The 23,249-nt window shown below is 40.7% G+C and overlaps 1 protein-coding gene across 2 annotated transcripts in view; it reads left to right on the forward strand.

Moving 5' to 3' along the window:
* LOC124132649 (vascular endothelial growth factor receptor 1-like) overlaps window positions 1-23,249 on the forward strand; it is an 84,242-nt gene that overhangs the window by 28,187 nt on the left and 32,806 nt on the right. For both annotated transcript variants that reach the window (XR_006860819.2, XM_046496656.2), the window contains exons 2-4: window positions 19,985-20,142; window positions 21,672-21,843; window positions 22,829-23,113. Coding sequence is in view for 1 of the 2 variants with exons in the window: in XM_046496656.2 (XP_046352612.1) it covers window positions 19,985-20,142; window positions 21,672-21,843; window positions 22,829-23,113 (615 nt within the window). In the remaining variant the exon portion in view is untranslated. The remainder of the gene's footprint in view (window positions 1-19,984; window positions 20,143-21,671; window positions 21,844-22,828; window positions 23,114-23,249) is intronic.

Genomic DNA, 23,249 nt, shown 5'->3' on the forward strand with positions numbered 1-23,249 from the left:
AGACACTACGGCAGTTCATCATCAGTAATAACCAGGACCATTATGCCTGGGTCTTGGCAGGTGCTTGTTCTAATCACACATAATCACATGATAATCACAGTATTTATCCTCAATATCATACATAGTGGCATTGTGTCTGTTACATACTTGAAGATACATTACATGTAGAAGTTAATGTTTACTCTTCAAAACCAGAACTATTCTGGGTCAGAACGGTATATAATATGCATCTCACTAGTGTATAACATGATGGTAGAATAGAGTGCCATGCCTGTTGTTTTTGTTGTTGTTTTTTCGTGTAAAGTGGAACCAGATGATGATGGCCTGTTCATGTCTGGACCAGACAATCCAGTGATCGATATTGTGAGGAATAATCCATGCAATCGGGATTTTAACCAATGATGGCATGGAATATTCCTCACAATATCGATCACTGGATTGTCTGACCAAGACACATTATAAACAGGATCCAAACCAATGATGAACCCGTGAAGATCCGGGGTAAAATAGGTCTTCAGCAACCCATGAATGCCGTAAAAGGTGACACCAATAATGCTTGTCATAAGAGGCAACTAATGGGAACGGGTGGTCAGGCTCGCTGACTTGGTTTATGCATGTCATCAATCCCAATTGCGAGGATCGATGCTCATGATGTCAATCACTGTATTGTCTGGTCCAGACTCAATTATTTACAGACCACAATCATATAGCTAGAATATTGCTGAGTGTGGCGTTAAACAACAAACCAACCAACTAACCAATCAATGATCATGGGTTTCTTGCAACTCGACTGCACAGCAAACTGCAGCACTTTAGACAGCAGGCAACCTATGCCTGACCTCGACTTAAGTTAGAACGGGGTAGTCTGGCTGGACTGGCTGATGTGGAGTGTCAGTAAATATCATTTCTCATGGTTTGCCTGGCTGAGGCTTCATTTTCTATAGATCATAGTGATATAGGTGGAATATTGCTGACTAGCATCACTCTCTCACTCACACACTTTAAATAGCCACAACAAGGCTTCATAATAACACCTGCTCCTGTACACACAGTTCTAGCGATGGAATGTTTTCCCTGATGTGAATAAGGTTCTGTGTCCTTAACACAATACTGTAAACAGTTACTGCCAAATTAGCCTGAACAAGGTGAGGTTAGGTGAAATGGGGTTTAACGTCACATCCAAGATTATTGCACCTATAAAGCGATGTACATGCATGCGTGGGTGTACTAGTCCAGACTGAGGTCGATTTATAGTGCTCGCCCACTGAGATACCACGCCGGAGTTTAACATGAATAGCCCACTCAGACACAGAGCTGACCAGTCCTTGTTTTAGCCCCTTCATGCCGAGCGCAAGACAGGGTACAAACAAGTACCATCTTTTAATGTCTTGTGCTATGACGTGGCCTGGGATCAAACTCCGGATCTTCCGCTCTCCGGGCAGACGCTCTACCACTAGACCGCGAAGGCGCAGCCTAAGTGAGTGAGTGAGTGAGCTGGGTTTAACGCCGCTTTTAACAGTATTCCAGTTATATCATGGCGTGTCAGCTTAATGTGGGAGGAAAGCCCAAAGTGATACAGGTCTCAGACGTTTACCACTTCAATGAAACCCACGAGCACAGGTATGGTGCTGACAAACCTAGAAACATAATTGGGGCGAACCGGGATTCGAACCAACAATCATAGGTTTCTGGCATGGCCAAGGGACGCTACTCTGCAAGTGAATCGCGGCGCCTAAGATGACTGGGCCACCCGTGCCCCCAGAGCGCAGCCTGAACAAAGTCCAAAATAACATGTTTCTCATAAGGGTGAAAGATATGTAGATAAGCCGGCCAAAATGGATGTCTAATACTCGACAGAGACAGAAACTCAAACTACCTCCAGGTGTTCAACATGTTTAAGGAAGTATCATAAGTTAAATCTCTGAAACAGTAAGGGGGATAACTCTGCAAGAAAAGTGACCTCCCCTGATCTACTTGCCACCTGACCAACAATAAACAGAGGTGCTGTTGACTAAATCTATGCCCAGACTCCTCATTCCGAATACCAGACATACAGCTATGAGTGATCATTCTGTTTTCTGAGCAAGCATTTTGAACAGCTGGAAAATCCATTGACCTACCTGCCACTCAACCCGTGGAAATTCTAGGTAAGAATATAGGTCCCCAGCAACCTGTGCCTGTCTTAGGTGACAAAATGGATCAAGTGGTCCGACTCGATGACCTGGTTGTCATATCCCAATTGTGAAATGGATTATTGCCGAGTATGGCATTAAATAATAAACTTGCCACTCTAACTTGTGTTCTAAGTGGTTTCATCTCTCCATGAATAGAGGGGGGCGGTCAGGTGGCCTAGTGGTTAAAGCGTTCGATCGTCACGCTGAAGACCCGGGTTCGATTCCCGACATGGGTACAATGTGTGAAGCCCATTTCTGGTGTCCCCCGCCGTGATATTGCTGGAATATTGGAATATATACCCTGGATCGTCACCAGCATGTATATATGACTTAAGACAAGTAAATACCTGATAATTAGGTGAACTGGTGAATGAGTAAACCGGTTGGAATATGTTTACTGTAGTATCACAGCTTGTCACTTGTGTGTGGGAGGAAAGACCATAACGTAGATACGCAATGTTTTCCACACCGGACTGGACTCACTATCATCAGATCCTTGCACGACTAAGAGACACAACTCTGCCCAAGTCACTGGCCTAATGCCCCCCTGAACCACTTCTGTCAGTTACCGAAAGTCTCACCGACATTTTGGAGGTCCCCAACTCTAGGATTCTTCTTACAACTGTTCAGCATATTTGTTCAAAATCATTTAAAGAAAAGAATTAAGCCAGAATTAGATATATGTTTTATTATTTGAAACCAATTGCTCTCTTGGTGGTCTTTCATCACCAGCAAATACAAAAAGCTTATTGAAAGACTGACTTATCAAGGCCCAAATCATCAACAATTGTGTATCCGCTTCCCTTGTTTATCAAGCTACACATCAAGCTCGAGTTGAAATCACAGACAGCCTATGAGAGTCTGAGTAAATGATATGTATTGTCAAATACCGCAACTATCTCGCACAAACAATATCACCTTTCCCTAGAAAATACCAATCTAACTCATACACTAGTAACACGCACAAAAAACGCATCCTGCATCCACAACTGGTAACCTCAAATATCCGACACAAAATATTAATTTAACCAAATTGTTCCGAAGGTCTCCCTCCACAACTACAACTATTACGATAGCTCTAATGGGGGAGAAATCATTTGGATGAACTTGTTTGTGTTGGCAAACCTCCAAACTCACTCTAGTTTTTACAACAGGAATGCACTTCGTTACTACCATCAAATTCTTGCTCAGTGCAGGCCGTGAATAAATACTAGCTCCTTGGAAATTTTAAATAGCAGCCTCGAGGCAGTTAGATAACACAGTGTCTCCCATAGTGCTGACACAGGAAGCAATCAGTATTAACTAATACTCCAACCTGTTAATGACATCCAGTTGCACATGACAAAAAAAGCCTTTTTAAAGTTACCCACCTTGTTTAAGATAAAATATTTACTTCATTTGTTTATCCGTACAGGCAAGCAAAACAAACAGTTGATTAATTTTCATTTTGAAGTCCACCTCACCTGGCTCTGCTCTGAGACAAGAAGTTGATTAAGTCAACGGAAAGTGTAAGGGGATTTCATGGTAAAGGCTTGGTTAGCCAAACAGTGCATAAAGCACTTCTCAGAACTTTTCCAAAGGCCAATTTTAGCTCTGCTCGAGTTAACAGCAGAGCAGTTCAGCAAAATGTTTACTTGGGCAAGGCCCCATTCCACTGCCACAAAGGATGTAAATCTACAGGCTTTTTCAAACTGGGACATCTGGATTTGAACTCACATTTAACGCCATAGTAGAAAATTGAGAGTGAGTGAGTGTTGTCCCTTGCACTGAAGTCTGTAATATTCAAGCCATGTCTGGACCAGGCAAACTAGTGGTTGAGAGCATGAGCAATGATCATCACTATCTGGGCAGGATGACACATAATCAGCCACCCAGTGAAGATCTGTGTTAGAGTAGGTCTTCAGCAACCCATACTTGTCGTAAGAGGTGACCAACTGGATCGGTTGGTCAGGTTCACTGACTTGGTTGATGCATGTCACTTCAGTGGTACCCAAGAGCATGGGTTTGGTGCTGACAAACCTAGAAACATAATCATGATGAACCGGGATTCAAACCTACGATCGTAGGTTTCGGGCGTGCCCAAGGGACGCAACTCTCCACAGCGAATCGCGGCACCTTAGACGACTGGGCCACCCGTGCCCCCAGATCATTTGAGATTTCCGCCATGTTGGTAGCCATGTTGGATCCTATATCACCACATGGGTTGCTGAAGACCCGTTCTACCTCGGATTCTTCATAGGTTGGTTGAGAGCGAGTTCCGTTAATGGGCTGTTCAGGTATCTTGTCACTCAACTCTTTCAGCAGTCTCCCTAGTACAATATTTCAAGTAATGGCTCCCTCATACACCAACTTCAAAAATATCTTCTTCATTTTTTGTGTTAAATTACTGCCTCAGTTTGTTTTCAAAACAACAGGCACTATTTTTTCATGCAATGTATTGAAATTGTAAACATCTTTTTTACCAGATAACTGTTTTTAGAACAAGGTTTCATGTACTGGCTCCCCATCAGCAATTATGGATCTAAAAATAAGCCTCAGCATGGTGTTTTCAATTACATATGCCTTGCGAAATATGAAAGTAAATTGTTTTCTTCATTATATCTCTTTTGTGACAACCAACTAAGGTTGTGTTGCATTAAGTATATATCATTATTTCCCACCTATGCTGAGTATAGGTATATACAAACTATTCCCAATTCCATTGTTACACCTCCATCCTCTTATCCCATGTCCGCACTCCTTATCCCATGTTCACCCCCTTATCCCATTTCCATCCCGCTTATCCCATCTCCATCCCCCTTATCCCATCTCCTCCCTCCTTATCCCATTTCCATTCCCCTTATCCCATCTCCATCCCCTTTATCCCATTTCCATCCCCTTATCCCATCTCGATCCCCCTTATCCCATCTCCATCCCCTTATCCCATCTCCATCCCCCTTATCCCATCTCCATCCCTCCTTATCCCATCTCCATCCCCTTATCCCATCTCCATCCCCCTTATCCCATCTCCATCCCCTTATCCCATCTCCATCCCCCTTATCCCATCTCCATCCCCTTATCCCATCTCCATCCCCCTTATCCCATTTCCATCCCTCCTTATCCCATCTACATCCCCTTATCCCATCCCTTATCCCATCTCCATCCCCCTTATCCCATCTCCATCCCCCTTATCCCATCTCCATCCCTCCTTATCCCATCTCATCCCCTTATCCCATCTCCATCCCCCTTATCCCATCTCCATCCCTCCTTATCCCATCTCCATCCCCTTATCCCATCTCCATCCCCCTTATCCCATTTCCATCCCCTTATCCCATCTCCATCCCCCTTATCCCATCTCCATCCCCTTATCCCATCTCCAACCACCTTATCCCATCTCCATCCCCCTTATCCCATCTCCATCCCCTTATCCCATCCCTTATCCCATTTCCATCCCCTTATCCCATCTCCATCCCCCTTATCCCATCTCCATCCCCTTATCCCATCTCCAACCACCTTATCCCATCTCCATCCCCCTTATCCCATCTCCATCCCCCTTATCCCATCTCCATCCCTCCTTATCCCATCTACATCCCCTTATCCCATCCCTTACCCATCTACATCCCCCTTATCCCATCTGACCCGTGAAGATTCCAGTCCAGACTCAATTATTTACAGACCACCGTCATATAGCTGGAATATTGCTGAATGCGGCGTTAAACAACAAACAACGACAACTTATCCCATCTCCTTTCCCCTTATCCCATCTTCTTTCCCCTTATCCCATCTCCATCCCCCTTATCCATCAACCTTTATACCACCTCCTCTGTCTTTATCCCGTCCCTTCCCCCTTATTCCACCCCTTGTCCCACCTCTCCTTATCTACCCCCCTTCCTTCACCCCTCCTCTCCCCTTTATTTCACCACCTCCCCCAAATCTTGCAGACTAGCACACCATGCCTAAAGACAATCCATCAGTGCAAAGGAAGCCTCTATTTTAAGATTCCTCTAATCATTCCATTCATCATTATATAAAGCTGGCCTCCCCTGATCAGTTGTAGAGATAGTGCCAGTCAAGCCAAAACAGGCTGTACATGTACAGTTGGTAACAAACCAATAAAAACTAACCTATGCATATACTGATAAATCAGTGTATTGTAATAAACATGATATATAATGCTCTTCAGCTGAAATAATTGTTATTAGAGGACGACAGTGCCCATTTCATGCTGTAAGATAAATTACGGAGAAGTTGTCTTTCATAATTTTACTTATCATTAATTCAGGAACAGCACCAAAGTAAATTAATTTGATGTTTGTGGTATCAACAGATACGAGGGAGTACTGGTATCACTGAAGCTAAGTCAGCCTAACCTTGGTACTGCCAGTGTATGTTGTTGTTCTTAATGACCGGAATAAGTGTTGACAGCTGACTACAGATAAGTTGTAGTGTTATTTAGTGCACTTAATGCCTATTCACAACAAAGGAACGACATATCTCTTAAGGAGTTTATTTTAATTATGAAAATATCAATTAAAAAATGTTTAAGGCTTGAATAATGTTTATTTTCCGGTATTTGAAAGATACCCCTGCACTTACATTACAGTGTGTGTGATGATGAGCACATCTTTTTTAGCCATACATATTTTACAAATTTTGTGGCATATTTTGTGCTCTGGCAGAAGAATCCTGAATTTATATTGATATTGCTTTCTGATTATTGTTGAAGAGTTTTCATGTCATGGTGTGGTAGCTCAGTGGTTAGTGTGTAGCTTGTGTTGGCTTGTGGTACATTGTGCCGAGGTCCTATAAGATCAAAGGGGCAGTAAGGTGGCTCAGTTGTTAATGCAGTTGCTCATCACATCTCACAGCTAGGTTTGATTTCATGCATCGGTATGATGTGTGCATATTCTTGGTGTGGCCATCACCAGTCTAAGTTTTTTCTTCACTAGTAAGGATGATTCCTGCAAATGATGAATAGTTAATGTAATTTATGGTAAGAAATATTGCTCTTAAAACTTACCTTATTTGACAGAATAAGCGCCCAGGGTGCTCTCAAAGTTTGAAATGGGGGCTCTTATTAGAATATTATTTTGGTGAAAAAAACAGAGTTGAGAGATAAATTTCGTGGTTTATGTTGACAGCCTGAAATGTTCATGTACGACAGATATATTTTCCAAACATTTAATTGCATATAACACACAAGTGCGTATTATACACAAATAAATAAGTCTTGTATACATTAATCAATCGGAAGGGGGTGCTAACTTGGATTGTTCACTAGCCAATATATTAGCAAATATTGCCTTGGGTGCTTATTAGAGCGGGGCGCTTATTACGTCGAATACGGTAATTATGTTTGACACTTACAAATTAGGAATCAGTGGAGCAGTATAGCAGGTTGTAAAAAACCTTATCAAATTTGATCAAAATTATTTTTTTGAGTCGTTTCAAAGCCTTTGGGCCCATGTGTATACATCTTATATTTGTTTGTTTGTTTGTTTGTTGTTGAATGCTGCACTCAGCACTATTCCAGCTATATGACGGCGGTCTTTAATAATCGAGTCTGGACCAGACAGTCCAGTGATTTACATCATGAGCACCGATCTACACAATTGGGAAACGATGACATGTATGAACCAAGTGAGCAGGCCTGACCTCCCGATTCCGTTAGTCACCTCTTATGACAAGCATAGTCGCCTTTAGCGGCATACATGGGTTACTGAAGAACTATTCTACTGGGATCTTCACGGGTTTTGTATACATCTAACAGTAGCTACATGTTTACATAATTTCAAGACAAGGCATATCCAGCAGAGACAACAACAGCCCTCTTGTACCACAATTATGGTCCACACATGCGACCCCATAACAATGCCTCCAGCCACTATTCCAAATCCGAGGTTATTACTGCCATTGAACCACTTGGATCACAGGTTGGGTGCAGGAATGTTGAACTTACGCCAAGGGAGTACGGAAAGTGGGTTACATCCGTCAGGGAAATACCAGTGGAAGTGACCACACTCATGTCGGGGGGACAGAGGGGCCGTGTCATCTAAAGACGAGGAGGAGTGGAGCTGCAGCGGAAGCTGATGTCAACCGTTTCAAACATTTTAGTATTTCATAATCTGTTGCCATACCTTTTGAATCTGTAGTTGGGTCTGCAAACAGTGGTCACCAAACTTATTGTTGTCCCATGGCAGACTCTCGGATCACTAAGTATCTCTGATCTTGACTTCAACTTTCTTTTTTTGATTGGGCAACAAAGCTTTCTTGGCCATATATAACTATCAGCTGCTTGGTCCTGTCAATAGGAGTACTTTATGCTTGGACCCTGTTGATCATTCGTCACCACTCGCCCCTTTCCGTAACCTGCACGAAGACTCGTCCCCCTATCAATGAATGTTATGTGCGAAAATACGACAAACCAATCAGAATGCGTATATGATTTCGAGTTCTTTGTCAAATAATCCCTCAGAAATAATTTTTGATTTTACATATGTCTTGCACCTAAAAATATACCCAAGACACAGTTAAATGTGTTTAATCATACTGTATAATTCCGCACGTCCCGATGTATTTTAAATTGCATCTATAAAATATGGGGAAATATATGTGAACCATTACGCAACGAGTTGACAATTGTTTTAGGTATGCCCGTTTGCGCTAAGATGGAACCCAGTCGCAAAAATGGCCATGAGAGGGGCACGAGTCGCTATTCGGCTTGTCCCGGAATAACACGAGTTGGTCACGAATGCCTGTTGATATGACTATACCCGTGAAGATCCTGGTTAGAACAGGTCTTCTGAAACCCATGCTTGCCGTAAAAGACGACTGTGCTTGTCGCAAGAGGTGACTACAGGATCGGGCGGTCAGGCTCCCTGTCTTCGTTGATACATGTCATTATATCCCAATTGCGTGGATCGATGCTCATGATGTCAATCACTGGATTGTCTGGTCCAGACTCGATTATTTCCAGACCGCCGTCATATAACTTGAATATTGCTGAGCGCGGCGTTAAACAACAAACAAACAACAGATATGACTACTGAATCCTTGCCTGTCAATACGTCTAACATATGTTTAACTCTTGTCCATATGACCATATGACATTCAAGTTCTCAACTTCTATACTCAAAGTCAAGGGTAGTTCAATGGTTGAGGTGTAAGTTTGCTTCCACAGTCTGGGTTTGATTCCTGACAAAAGTATTTGAGGATCGTTAGCAGTGTCCGCTGTCTCTTGCAGATGTTGTTCCAGCTGACTATTAAACAGTTGCCCTATGGTGCCAGATATTTTCAAGGGAATAAATACCTCTTTAGTTATTGACGATGACCTATAAAGCTGATTCTATATTGTTCCTGGTTCTCCAGCCTTTTTAAGATGACCTTCCCCATCCATAGCATTATTTTATCACTCATCTAGAGAGGCATACATCTCTGCTTGTTAAAGTGTTTTTAATGATGGTAAACCTACCATGGTAGCATAAATGTTATTCTCTCACTTGGAAACTTGGCATCCTCTGTTGTAGGCAAAGCTTTTTATGTATGGTCTTTAAGATTGTATATTTCATTAATCACTTACTCGGCTCTAACTTGATCATTGAAATTAATTTGCTAAAGGCCCAGTGACCTTTCACCTTTACTCCTGCCAAGCAGTTTGAAACTACAACTAAACCGATACTGTGCATTCATCAGGTTCCATCAGTACAAACCTTACCAATATATTATTGTATTGGATAGGGCCGGGACACGTTACTCGAGTACTCGGGTCAGATGGGTCCTGCGTAGCCGCATGACTACCCGAACCCGTGGTTAGTCACATGATACATTTTTCAATGTAAAGAATTCGCTATAGCTCTGTGGTTACACTACAAGTCGCTAATGTTCGCAATTCTTTTTGACGACGCACACGTTCCTTTGACTTAATATGTTTGAGTAAAGATAAAGCTTCAATCAACTTCAGTGTACGCATGATCAGATCATTTGATACATGTATCTAAACAGTTTTTGCCAGGGCTGCCGTGAAACAATGCCCAATCAGACCTTTTGTACCCAACTCTTGAGTGAGTGAGTATGGTTTTACGCTGCTTTTAGCAATATTCCAGCAATATCATGGCGGGGGACACCAGAAATGGGCTTCACACATTGTACCCATGTTGGGAATCGAACCTGGGTCTTCGGCGTGACGAGCGAACGCTTTAACCACTAGGCTACCCGACCGCCCCCTCCCAACTCTTGAGACCTGCAGCGGGTACCTGGGTAGGGTCGGGTAATAGGGGGTCGGGTACCTGGGTAGTAAGTTTGGACTCGTCCCAGCCTTAATATTCGATGTTAACAGTTATGCTGGTAATCGTTTCAACAGTTTAAACCTTTTAAGATTGTGAAATGTGTCATTGATTTACAGAACAATTGTTGGAAATAACATATGATGAACTTTTTGGACTTCTCTCTATAAACTGTCAAGGGTCAATGTATATACAGGTTTGTTTTCAAGACTTAGAATACATCAACTTCCTTTTGTTTCATAAGTCATTTTTAATAATTGTCTTACTTGTTTCCTTCAAAACTTCAGCATTGTTGTTATATTTATATTTTTTCAGTTATATTTTTTAAATGTGTTCTTTGTTTGATCACAAATTACCTGATTAATGATTCCTAGAAATCTTTGATGTTTTCAATGCACTGTCTGGTTGCCATCCGTAGTCGTTGATCTAACATCACAGATTCTCTCACAAAACTGATATTTATGAAACACGTTTCGTTTTTTAATGGTAATTTTTCAGGAATTGTTAGACAGGCTCAATAGGCAAAGATTTGCTGCTGTTCTCATTAAGTTGTGAAGAAATCAGTGGAACAACACTTGTAGGTGGAGCGTTTGTGTTTAATCTTGGGTGAAGAAAGAGGTGTTTACTACCATTTAGCCAGGGATCACGTGAAACAACAGCAGTTATCTCCCTTGTCAGCCCTCTTCTGTGTAGTTACCTCATGGGGGTTAACATTAGACAGAAACAGTGTATATTGGCAGCATATGTGGAGAGGGAAAACATGGCATAGATGCCTCACATGTGTCTGTGTGGGGGGGTAGTGTATCATGTGAAATGTTTTTGTCTTGTTGAGAAGGATCAGGCAGCTTTCAGAGGGATATTTCTTGTCGAGAGGATCGTCACAGTGAGTTTGGCTGAAGGAGACAGTTTGGGAAGGTTTTCACCAGTGATGATCATCATATTGTTGAATGGCATCTTATAAGTTTCCACACAAAATCAAGTACCGTATTCGAAGTAATAAGCGCCCCGCTCTAATAAGCGCCCATGGCGATATTTGCTAATATATTGGCTAGTGAACAATCCCAATTAGCACCCCTTCCGATTGATCAATGTACACAAGCCTTATTTATTCTTGCATAATACATGTGTTATATGCAGCCTTAATTATGGAAAATAAATTTCTGGAAAAATAAATCTGTTGTATATCAACATTTCAGGCTGTCAGCATAAACCACAAAATTTACGATCTTTCAACTCTGTTGTTTTTCACCAAGATAATATTCTAATAAGAGCCCCCTATTTCTATTTTGAGAGCACCCTGGGCGCTTATTATGTCGAATACGGTAATTTGGTCAAATCAGACCAAGGTGTTTATGACAAATGTTCCATGTTATGATGTCTTGGTGTCAATATATGACATCTCCTTCTGTCAGAGGTTGGGATTTCTTGCTCCTTCTGTCTGAGAGGATGGGATTTCTTGCTCCTTCTGTCAGTGAGGTTGAGATTGCTTGCTCCTTCTGTCAGAGAGGTTGAGATTGCTTGCTCCTTCTGTCAGAGAGGATGGGATTGCTTGCTCCTTCTGTCAGAGAGGATGGGATTTCTTGCTCCTTCTGTCAGTGAGGTTGGGATTTCTTGCTCCTTCTGTCAGAGAGGATGGGATTGCTTGCTCCTTCTGTCTGAGAGGTTGAGATTGCTTGCTCCTTCTGTCAGTGAGGTTGAGATTTCTTGCTCCTTCTGTCAGAGAGGTTGAGATTGCTTGCTCCTTCTGTCAGAGAGGTTGAGATTGCTTGCTCCTTCTGTCAGAGAGGTTCAGATTGCTTGCTCCTTCTGTCAGAGGTTCAGATTGCTTGCTCCTTCTGTCAGAGAGGATGGGATTTCTTGCTCCTTCTGTCAGAGAGGATGGGATTTCTTGCTCCTTCTGTCAGAGAGGTTGAGATTTCTTGCTCCTTCTGTCAGAGAGGATGGGATTTCTTGCTCCTTCTGTCAGAGAGGATGGGATTTCTTGCTCCTTTTATCAGAGGTTGGGATTCTTTGCTCCTTCTATCAGAGGTTGGGATTCTTTGCTCCTTCTGTCAGAGAAGTTGGGAATTCTTTGCTCCTTCTATCAGAGAAGTTGGGATTCTTTGCTCCTTCTATCAGAGGTTGGGATTCTTTGCTCCTTCTATCAGTGGTTGGGATTTCTTGCTCCTGCTCGAGGGAGGTTGGGATTTTGCGATCCATTTATCAGACAATTTGGATTTTCTTGCTCGTTAGCCCCTACAACTTCTTTAGTGACCCCTACAAGGCTAATATTCTGTAGATTCAGTAGTCCTATTTGTCAAAAACAATGGCTGGCAGTAGCTTGTTTCACTGTTGTAATGTTTCACAGATGTGTCCATTGCCTGAGAAGTGTCTCCTGTACCTGGCCTGTATTGGAAGAAACTGCCCATGACTTTGAAAGGGACAAAACCTGATTGATGATTCATAAAACACTTTGATGTTTGCAATGCACTGTCAGGTTGTCATCCATTGTCATCGATCTGACATCAGCTATTTTTTTCAAAACTGATGTTAATGAAAGGTATTGTTGTTTTTTGTTCAATAATAATTTTTCAGGAATTTATAGACCGACCCATTATCTTGAGGTGGCATGTTGAAGCTGTAGTGTCATTGAAGTCAATTCTCACTTGATAAAGACATTAACTGTACTGAAATGTCACAGTGAAATAATAACAGAAGGTGAAACCCAATATTGTTAAGTGGCAATAGATGCAGTATCATTGAAGATAAGTCTTTTTTGATAAAAGCATTAAATGTACATAAACACTGAGTAAAATTATAAAAGAAGTTAAAATACATAAGCTATTCATTGGCAGATCCATGTTCCCAGAACCATTTTGAAAATTATGTATTTATTTGTAAAAATATTCATTGTACTTCTCAGGGACCACTCACTTTGGTAATGTTTTATTGGGGGGCCTCAGTGGTAAATCCACCAGAATGAACTGTGAAGTTGTCTTGTTGCTGTGTGAGGAAGCATCATCCCTATATGCTCCATTACAAACCTGTATTGCCTGCAGCATCCCCAAATTGGTGGGTTTCACCATCCCCAGGGGTGGGTTTCACCATCCCTGTGTGGTGGGTTTCACCATCACTGTGTGGCGGGTTTCACCATCGTTATGTTAGTGGGTTTCACCATCTTTATGTTGGTGGGTTTCACCATCCCCATGTTGGTGTTTTTCACAATTCCTGTGTTGGTGGGTTTCACCATCCTCATGTCGATGGGTTTCACCATCTTCATGTTGGTGGGTTTCGCCATTTCATGTGTTCAGGGGTTTCACATCCAGTGACGACATGATATAATTGAGATACCTATCAAAGTGGCATTAAGCTCACCTCACCTCACCTCACCTCACCTCACCTCACCTCACCTCACCTCACCTCACTGTGGAGTGAAGGTCAAGAAACAAACATGGATGGTTCAGATTAATGTTTGTGATTGATAGATCTTTCCCCATGTGTGTGTTTTTGGATGTTGTGACGTTAGAAGGGTACAGTGGCTGCATGGTGTGGTGCCAAGTAAACTTCCCTGGGGCACTGTCAGTGTGGAGCTGTGTGTGAGTGAATATCACTTGTTGAGTGCTGGCAGCACCTCTGTGTACATAACATTGTCTGTGACCTTATGTTAGTCTTTTACATTGTGACACCAGAACAGAGGCAGAGTCGACCTAGCAGCAATATTCAGATGGAACGAAGTAATAACGTGTTATATGCTTCTCAGAAGAAGTTAAGGAGCAGCCGATTTTTTTCATATTGTTGTGGTTTATCTGTCATGGCATGACAGATTAACTACAGTAATATGAAAGGATTGGGTAGTCCTTAACTTATTTTGAGTAGTATATTTGTTTAACGGGTTTATTACGACCAGACCTGTTTTATTACTTATTTTACTTCTTATTTCCGTGATCATTGTGTCAAGAAGCGGTAGGCTAGTGAAGGGTTGTGGTTAATTTCCTTTAAAAAAAAAAACAATTAGAAAAATAATAATAATACAAAGAAAATGTTTTTAAAAATAGTTTAACTCAACTGAGTATTTAATATATATGTTAAATCAATGTTAAATATTGGTTAGGCTCATTGCAAAACAGGAAACTAAGAGAATTCCAAAAATGATTTATAAGATATTAATTGTTAAATCAAAATATTATTATTATAAAATTAATTTAAAAATTAAGTTAAAAATAAATTCAATTTCAATAGCTAAATTTATGGATACATCTTTAAAATATATTTGATATTGGGGGTTGTTCATAATACCAGATTGACAAATTTATGTTTGCTGGATAAAGTGATCTTCATTGTAGTTGATTTTCATAATGGGAGGCACCCAGATATTGGATGACTGGATAAGCTTGCAGAGGTAAACTAGGCAACTGCTGCCTCCTTGTGGCCAAGTTGTGGTGGAACAAAGACGTGTTGCATAAACAGGATATTACGCTATATCATAGGCTTGCTAAAACCTGTCTACTATCAACATGCACAACCTCTTTATCGTATGTCAGCAGTCTGTCTTAGTGCACTGATGTGGATGTACTACCAGGGTTGAGTTGACGCCTTAAAACAATAAACAGACATGATGGTGATGTATGTATTGAACTCCCAGCTGTCACGGGTTTGATGCAGTTCACGAAAATTAAACAGTTTTTTGTAAGTTTAAGAGTTTTTCTTAAGATTAAAATCAGGTCGTACCAAGGCCCCATTCCTCAAACGTATCAGGGCCCCTTTCCACAAAGCCATCTTAGCGCTAAGGTGATCGTAACTCCCATACTTTAACACTGGCTTAAGATAGTCATAGTGCTAAAAGATCACTTTCTGGAACAGTGACCAGAGCATTAAGGCAGTTGTAAATCTGGCTAATGGGACGACTGTGCTAGTTGTCATAGTGTGTTTTCTAATATAAATCTTGTATCAATATGAGGACATGTTTCACACGTGATCTTGGTGTTGTCATTGCTGAACTTGTGTTACAGTAAAATACAGTTGTGCCGTTTTGTCCGATATGAAGATAATATGTTTTTGTGTTTCCTTTGTGAAGTAATATGTCTGTGTCAAACAAGACAGGATAGAGATGAACTGTATATACTATGACTCCTTGTCTGACAAATTCAGTACACAATTGTTTTCCTAGCTTAAAACAGTTTACAAGAGTCAACTTCTGACAGTGATTTAGTCGGGTTTAAGTGTCACTCAGAACACAAATAATGGTGTGTCAGCTGCCCCGGTAGTCTAGCCTTGCACCGAGTCTGTACTGAATGATAAGACCTTGGATGTATGGTAATTCTATTCTTATAAAAGGCAAGTCTATATAAGCGGACGCCAGTCTTTTATAGTGTCAACTTGTTCTTATTATTTATATCATGTAGAAATCATTATTGAAACTAACATTGCCTTAGAGACATGTGCAAGTCTAGCGGTGTAGTCCTGCGCCATGACTGGAATTTCTACTTTTTTAATTATATTGTACTAAAGCGTAGGTAAGTCTAGATCCAACTTTTTACTTTTCCTTGATTCAACTTTAAAAACAGCAGAGCGGGAAAGGTTGACAGAAATTTTACAATTATCTTGAAGAAAAGCTTTTATGGACAAAGTGTTAGTCTAGGACCAGGTTTGCCAGTTGTCAAGACACCACAATTTTCAGTGCAGAGTTCCATCCTTAGCCATACCAGCTAGAATCCGCAAGTGGATGTTCGCGTCCCGTTTTCCGCCAATTGTGAGTCATGGTTTGTGAGTTGTCAAGACACCACAATTTTCAGTGCAGAGTTCCATCCTTAGCCATACCAGCTAGAATCCGCAAGTGGATGTTCGCGTCCCGTTTTCCGCCAATTGTGAGTCATGGTTTGTGGAATCAAACACAGGCTAATGGGTTCGCCAATGGCCACAGTACCAACAACCAGTCAAACATCAAGTACGTGTGAAGCCTTACGCTTAGCATGGATGGTGTTTTCCTTCTCTTTACCGGGTGGAACTTTCGGTCCCTCCTAAGTCCAGTTTAGACAGGTTTCACTGTATGTCAATGACTTACTGTACTCTGAACGTATCTTCTACAGGAAGCTGACAGTCATTATAAAATTGAAATACTTTAAAGTGGCATAGAACCCAACCCATTTACTAATTGGTTAATAGCCAAATCAGTGTCTTATTTTGTTAAGGATAGCTGGAATATTGCTGAGTGTGGTGTTAGACAAACAAACAAACAAATGTCAAGGTTTTAACCCATCTACATTCACACTAGGGTTGGGATGAGTCCAAATATACAACCCGGGTACCCATCCCCCTATAACCCAACAGGTTGTAGATCTCAAGAAAATTGTGCAAAATGTTCAATTGGGAAACATTTGACCAAAATGTATTTTGATACACATTTAAACTGATCTGGTCATGCATACAATTAAATTGACTGAAGTTTTATCTTTATGCAAACATAAAGTCAGAAGGAATACGTGCATAGTCAGAAAGAAATGTGAATATTTGTCACTTATCGTGTATCCATAGAATTCTTTACATTTTTGTCATTAAACAATACATGACTAACCAAGGGTCTGGGTAGTACTGTTGGTACCCGGGTCCTACTCAGTACCTCCTGACCCAAGTACCCAAGTACCTGAGTACCTGTCCCAGACCAGCGAAGATCTGGGGTAGAATAGGTCAGCAACCCATGCTTGTCGTAAGAGGCGACTAACGGGATCGGGTGGTCAGGCTCGCTGACTTGGTTGATGCATGTCATCGTATCCCAATTGTGTGGATCGATGCTCATGATGTCAATCATTGGATTGTCTGGTCCAGACTCGATTATTTACTGATTGCCATCATATAGCTGGACTATTGCTGAGTGTGGTGTTTAACAGCAAACCAACAAACCTGTCCCAGTCCTAATCCACACATTAAAACCACTGAAAGAAGCCCAGTGCAATGATACAACATTTGTAGTGTTAATTAGTATCTTTGTTCTACTTTTCACAAATAACTAGAACATTACACTGGCAATGCCTCCTTAACTGTAGTACGAATTGCAATTGAACCCGACAACCATTGTCAGATTGCCTATATAGTCAGCTGAAGGTACCTCGTCATGCTTCAGTGTAAGGGTTATTATTTGCATTTTGGCAGAGTTTATTTGCTGATTTTATAACACAACAGAGCCCCAAACCTGATTGGATGTCTGATTTAGTTATCGGAGCATCCACTTGATAATCCTGGATGTCCAAACAGAATAGTCCGCCAGCTTGGATCCTTGGCACAATGAAATATTTGAATGCAGCTTCTGACTAAGTGTCATAATGGAAGGTTGATCAGTGGGAGCTCATTATGATGTCACAGTTAATGCGATCTTCCTAATGATCAGCTTCATCTTGAGTTTGTTAGAAGGCCTCTGCTTGATGCATTAGGAACTAGTTGATTAACATTGTTAATGCCATTGTTATTTGCCCATAAAATATTTCCAAGAGGAGATAATAAGAAATTTAATTGCAATTTTTTTTTTGTCAATTAATATTTTTCATCCATCAGTGTTTATTAGAGAGTGTTACACAATAACATGTGAACCTGTTTTTAATGTTTTATGTAAATAATCTTCATCTCTCAATCGTTTGAGTTTATTATTTAAAATGATTCCGACAATGAAGTGCACCGATTGACACATAATCCTGACCCACATCACAAGAGCATGAAAGTCATTCCGACCCTATTTTGCCTTCTGTGTGTCATTCTTTGACTGAGTACTGAGTATTGTTCATCCTACTACAATTAAATTTCCCAATACTTGTGAATTTGCATTTGGCAGACTTTGTTGGAAGGAGTGATTCATGTTTGGGTTAAATTACCAGGATATTCCCTAGGGCTTGCAATTCTCGTCTTTAGTTCATTATCTGTTCAAGTTCTTCGTTGAAAGAGGAAATATGCTATCGAAACATGAATGACGTCATGTGCTCCTGTCAAGCTGATTGAAGGACATGGTATTGTATTATTCTAACGTGCAGTGAGTCTTTATTGTTTCTGTTTCAAATGGGCCAGGGACGGTGGGGTAGCCTAGTGGTAAAAGTGTTTGCTCATCATGGGTTTGATTCTTCATATGGGTACATTGTATGAAGCCCATTTCTTTTGTTCCCTGCGATAATATTGCTGGAATATTGCTAAAAGTGGTGAAAAACCTCACTCACTCACCCACTCACTCACTCACTGGATTGTTGAATTGCCCAGATTTCAGTCTATCTGTTTTTATAATGTGTTTTTACTAAAGAGATTAATGTCTATGATATGCTTTACTATGAAACTTCATCTGTCTGTCAGTAATAATATTTTATTCGAACCATATCTCTAAAACTAATTGGTATTCTTTCATGACAATTTGCACACACATAGACAAGGTTGTCAACTGGAGCCTTCTGCTATTTAGGGATTTTACATTTTTTATTTTTTCCGTTTCCATGGCAACAAGTTTAACTTTGACTCTGTTCATATTCATTACAAAGTTCTGAATCCCAATTCCATGATATTGTTTTGATAGCTCAATAACTACTCTTGTATACGGACAGACAGATAAGATAGAAATTATCTTATTGGACTTATTGTAACAGTGAAAAGATTTGTTCTTTCGAATTTGTGGGGGCCTGGGGGGATTTGTCATCTTCTGATGATGGTTGTTTCCAGAGAACAATGCAACCTTTATTTGATATTTCTTCATGTAATGTTAACACACCTATCAACCTTGTTTAACTCATGTGATTTAGCGATATTTCTCTTCTATTATTTATTGCTTTTCTGAGGGTTTGTCCATTTGTGAAGCAGAATTAACAGGTTCACCTCAAATAGTAATTTCCCAATTGTCTCACCAGCAAGAGGTAGACCTTAGTATCTCTTACTGATAAGAAATTCTGAAATATAGACTTTTTGTAATTTAGACATGGCCACTTGTCAGTGAGCCCGACACTAGTGAAAGTCTAGCAGGACTAGTGCTTTCCTCTCCAACTCTAGTTAGTTAACATAAACCATGAGTTCCAGTGAGCTGCGGACTAGTTGGATATGACCAATGGTGTCTAACCCAGAAGGAGGTTTCAGAATCTTAATAACAATTGTGTCCATTTCCAGTATTTATCTTGAATCTTTTTAATATTACATCTCAAACTTTGCACACAGAAGAATATGTCTCTTTATGTTTTCAGAATGCATTTTGTGTTGTATTATCATAAAATGTCATTGAATAGTTTGCTCCAGACTAAACACCAATAGAATTGTGAATCCAGGGAAAGATTGAAAAAATCAAAATTAAAGAGCTTCTCAACATATTTCATTTCATGTTTCATTTGACAATTATACTGAACCAAAAATGTAGGGATCATTAATACTTTTGTTGATATTTTTATGAAATTGTGTGCTTATATATCACTACAAAAATATCCTGAAAAATATTCCTGCTCCCAAACTTGTTTTGTTTAGAATATATATTTTACTGAAATATATTCAACAATATTAACTATATGATATTGCTGAAAGAAATGGAGTCATAATGTCAACAATACTTTCTTTTACTTACAGCTGAAATTGATGACAAATTATACAAGAGCCGGCCAAAGATCACTGGAAACTTTATAGATTCCACTGTCGTGCTGAAAGCTGGCGACAACTTTACTCTGCTGTGTGAGGGAGACTTTCCCTTGGAGTGGCATGTGACTGCCCCGGGCCCACAAGAGAGGGTGAGTGAGGGAATAGGGTCGTATGCTTGTACCATGCTTGGAAATACTACGTCTATGATCATGGAGGCATGTGAACGTCCCATGCCAACAAAACAGACACTCCTACATATAATGTTATCTTATTTAAAATTGTATACAGTATAATACAGTTATAACGAACTCAAAGGGACTTCTAATTTTAGTTCGTAATAACCATAGTTCGTTATATGCATATATACAACAAATGTCTGAGACTAAAAAATAAGCTTGTTATGTCGGTCAGTTCGTTACAAGTGTGTTCGTTTTAAACGTAGTTTACTGTATCTACAAAATAAAAAAGATTAAATCCAAATGAGGCCAGAACAAGCCTTAATTTCAGAACTGAGGCAATCAAACTTGCCAAATCTTTCTAGACTTGAGTTGGACTCCTTTTTTATTTTTTTCTCTCTGGTCTGGGAGACAGACAAGTATTTCAGTCATTATGGCTGATAACCTATCATACCAATTAAAGTCTTATTAGGCATAATGATTCCACATTCTTGACACTGTTGTCCTGCACTGCAACTGATAACTAATATGACAAGAGCGCAGGCAGTCTGTTGTGTTGTGGTGAAGGTGTGATGGATTGTGAAATGTCCTGAGGTTGTAGACAGAGATGAATGGCAGACACTGTCGGCCTGAATGGTGGACGTCTCTTCTTGTTTCATTGATAGGCTCATTCTGTTTACTTGATCAGTTGATGAAATAGTTGTCGATATTCTATTATGAATAACTCGCAGGTTCACCGACACAGACCACCATGCTAAACATGCAACTAGCTGACCAATCACAGAATTACCATATATGACTGTAGATAATCCGAATTTTGAGGACAAGAAAAGAGATTCTGTAGAAAGGGGTCGTCTTATGTATGGGTTACACTTTCATCAAACTCTTTTTTTCTGTTGGTAAAAAACTACATCGTATCGATTCATGTGAATGAACAACGCTGTAACAAACTTTGTCAATGAAAATGTGAAATTTGCGATTAAACATCATTAAACATGATGATTTATCATTTCGGTTATATTTTTTGTTGTGCTAGGCATTGTTTTATATGCAGGGATAAAGATTACCATGCGTATTGTCGCGTAAACTAAGCCGGAAATAGCAATCAAAATAATAAACAATAACCCCACTCTACCCACCAGATACACCACCAACTGCATTAACACCACCAAACACACACACAGTCACACATCACCAAACACACACACAGTCACACATCACCAAACACACACACAGTCACACATCACCAAACTTGTCGTAAGAGGCGACAAGTGGGATCGGGTGGTCAGGCTTGCTGACTTGGTTGATGCATGTCATCGTATCCCAAATGCATGTTCAATGTTCATGATATCAATCACTGGATTGTCTGGTCCAGACTCGATTATTTACAGACCGCCGTCATATGGCTGGAATATTGCTGAGAGAGGCGTGAAACAACAAACAAATGAACAACCTTATCAAGCACCACTTCCATCAAACATGTAATTTGTTCTGGATTTCAGATCGACAGTGGTGTTGCGAAGATGGAAGTCTCTACTGGCGGCACTAACAAGACGGCATCTCGTCTCACCCTGAGCAATGCGCAGTACTACGACACCGGCAGCTACAGCTGCTACTACCAGGCGGACCAACGCAAGGTCCGGGATGACTCCGCCGTCTACATTTTTGTCAAAGGTAAGAGTGAGTGAGTGAATATTGTCAGCAGCATTCTGGCTGTCATGATTGCCTGTAATACACCAAGAATGGCCAGGCAGACCAGTGGTCGATAGCATGAGCACCAACAATCCATGATATCGGGAGTCAGTCAGGTCACAATGCAACCCCCCGAATCCCATATGGGGCAAGAGCAAAAAGGCTTTCTATTAGATATTTTCTTTTTGCATTGCAGTTTTCACAAATCTATTTTGTAAATTACCATCTGTTTACAACTTAAAACGAAATAACAATTTTTCACGTTCATCTTTATGGGAAGGGAAATAAGATTTTCAAACTTTACATGCTAATCCTGCACTAGACAAAAGGCGCATCTCAAGTCATGGATCTGTGACATCACATGTGACGCGTTCATGAGCATCGGTCCATGCAACTTAACAGTATATTCGTTTTTGTTCGATCCAATGTAATATCTCTTGAATATGATTAATTCTTAACCAACATGTATGGTATTTGCGTTTCTTTTGGTGGTGAGTATATGGTCTCTCGAAAACACCCTGATGGTGGTATTTGTAGAACAGCTGGCATACATTGGCAATACATTGTTTGAAATATGCGCCTGCATGTGGCAGGTAGATCTTGTGTTTGTATAGGTCCTTATGGCCTTCAGCAAATTCCCTTGTCAATCTATTTGTCACTAGGGGCGGTCGGGTAGCCTAGTGGTTAAAGCGTTCGCTCGTCACGCCCAAGACCCGGGTTCGAATCCCGACATGGGTACAATGTGTGAAGCCCATTTCTGGTGTCCCTTGCCGTGATATTGCTGGAATATTGCTAAAAGCGGCGTAAAACCATACTCACTCACTCACTATTTGTCACTATGAGCTGCAGTTTGTTAGATGAATTCCTGAAGAATTTAGTCCGGGCGTGCAGCTTCCAAAGTCTGTGGGTCCTGATGGCAGTGCAGCAAACACTGAGGCAATATTTAACCCATCACATTGTGTTTCAGATTCACAACATGCATTGGTACCGAACCAGAGGATGGGCTACCCGATTCCTGTGCGTGTACGACACTACCGCAGTGCTATCATCCCTTGCCTCGTCACAGATCCCTCCATCAACGTCACACTCATCAAACAAATGGCCAACGAAGTGGTAGACAGCCGCAGTGATGTCACTTACGACCCCAAAGTTGGCTTTACTCTCCATTACCCGAATTATTACTTTGGTGGATTGTTCTCCTGTGAGGTTGAGAATTACACCGACTCTATTCAAGTTGCCCTGCTTTATAGCAGTAAGTGTGGTTAAAGTCATCAGATTCCCCTCCCTATGACTGCCTCCATTACACATGGAAGTTACATTGACATGAGGCTTAAAAAAATATAAGAATTGGTTCTCAGACAATGGGTTTTGAAAATATAGTGCGGGCA

The sequence above is a fragment of the Haliotis rufescens genome, unplaced genomic scaffold (genome assembly GCF_023055435.1).
Source record: "Haliotis rufescens isolate VD_foot unplaced genomic scaffold, xgHalRufe1.0.p SCAF_7, whole genome shotgun sequence".
NCBI lineage: Eukaryota > Metazoa > Mollusca > Gastropoda > Lepetellida > Haliotidae > Haliotis > Haliotis rufescens.